Source organism: Zingiber officinale, chromosome 4A, assembly GCF_018446385.1.
Source record: "Zingiber officinale cultivar Zhangliang chromosome 4A, Zo_v1.1, whole genome shotgun sequence".
NCBI classification, from domain to species: domain Eukaryota; kingdom Viridiplantae; phylum Streptophyta; class Magnoliopsida; order Zingiberales; family Zingiberaceae; genus Zingiber; species Zingiber officinale.
This window is the reverse complement of record NC_055992.1, coordinates 119066-120163: the sequence shown is the minus strand read 5'-3', so window position 1 is coordinate 120163 and position 1098 is coordinate 119066. Positions and strand designations below refer to the sequence as shown.

Here is a 1098-nt window from a genome sequence, read left to right as displayed (position 1 = left end):
TTAAGCGTTATGTGATATGCATTAATCGGTTAAGGTTAATCGTTAAGTGATAATTAAGCATTATTTGGTAAGGGTTAAGTGTTAAGCGATAAGGGTTAAGTGTTATGCTTTAAGGGTTAATCATTAGGGATTAAGCGTTAAGGGTTAGGCGTTATTAGTTAAAGGTTATGCTTTTATCATTAATGTTTAATCGTTATTGGTTAATCGTTAACAGATCTTCATATTAAGGGGTTGGCGGTAATCATTAAGGGTTTAGCGTTATGTCTTAGGCGTTAATCGTTAAGGGTTATATATTTATTGTCTTATACTGTTCTAGTTTATTACTTACTGTTTAGAGTTATATAAACACATAATATCATAAGACAATATTCATAACATCACATAGTCTAATATAACATCATATTTCATAACAACACATATTATTACATATCATCACAGTACAGTACAATACAACACATATCTCATAAACATGGCAACATTACATACCACAACACACCATACCATAATACCTGCAACCACACGACTTCACACGAACCCAAACAACCGATAACACATAGTAACCTAACACGATACAATACTGACGGTCATAGAAGCTTGCATATCATACGATGGAAGAGCAAGAGCCGGCGTTTTGGGTCGTGCAACACGATCATAACAAGTCCTCGCCAAGCGGATGCAATCCATCCAGTGCAGTGCCTCCATATTGGGATCGCGTTCTACCACCACATCCCTCACCTTAAGATGCAGTCCATCCTCCTCCCCCAGCATGATCATGCCTCGGACTCGCACTAACTTCCCCAGCTCCACAGTCGCAGCCTCCCTGAGAGCAATCTCTGTCTCCACTTCAGCAGCGAGGCCCAAATGCGAACGGTCAGTGACGTCGAGGATGCATGGTATACATCCGGTCCCATCGTCGACAAAGAACTTGAGATAGTCGCCGGTGCGCTCCTTGCTGACCACGACACCAACCGTCTCTACTCGCCAAACTTTCATACCTCTCCTTAAAAAGGTAGGAGCATAGTTAGGGGGGTTGTGTACAGTGAGGGAGAGGAAGTCTGTTGCTAGAAGCTTGACATGGATGGCTTGAAACCAGTTCAT

The 1098-nt window shown here is 41.7% G+C and overlaps 1 protein-coding gene across 1 annotated transcript; it reads right to left on the bottom strand.

Moving 5' to 3' along the window:
* Window positions 1-561: 561 nt before the first annotated feature.
* LOC121969073 (CST complex subunit STN1-like) lies at window positions 562-1098 on the bottom strand. Its single transcript, XM_042519003.1, has one exon. It carries the CDS (start codon window positions 1096-1098, stop codon window positions 562-564), a length of 537 nt encoding a protein of 178 aa, XP_042374937.1.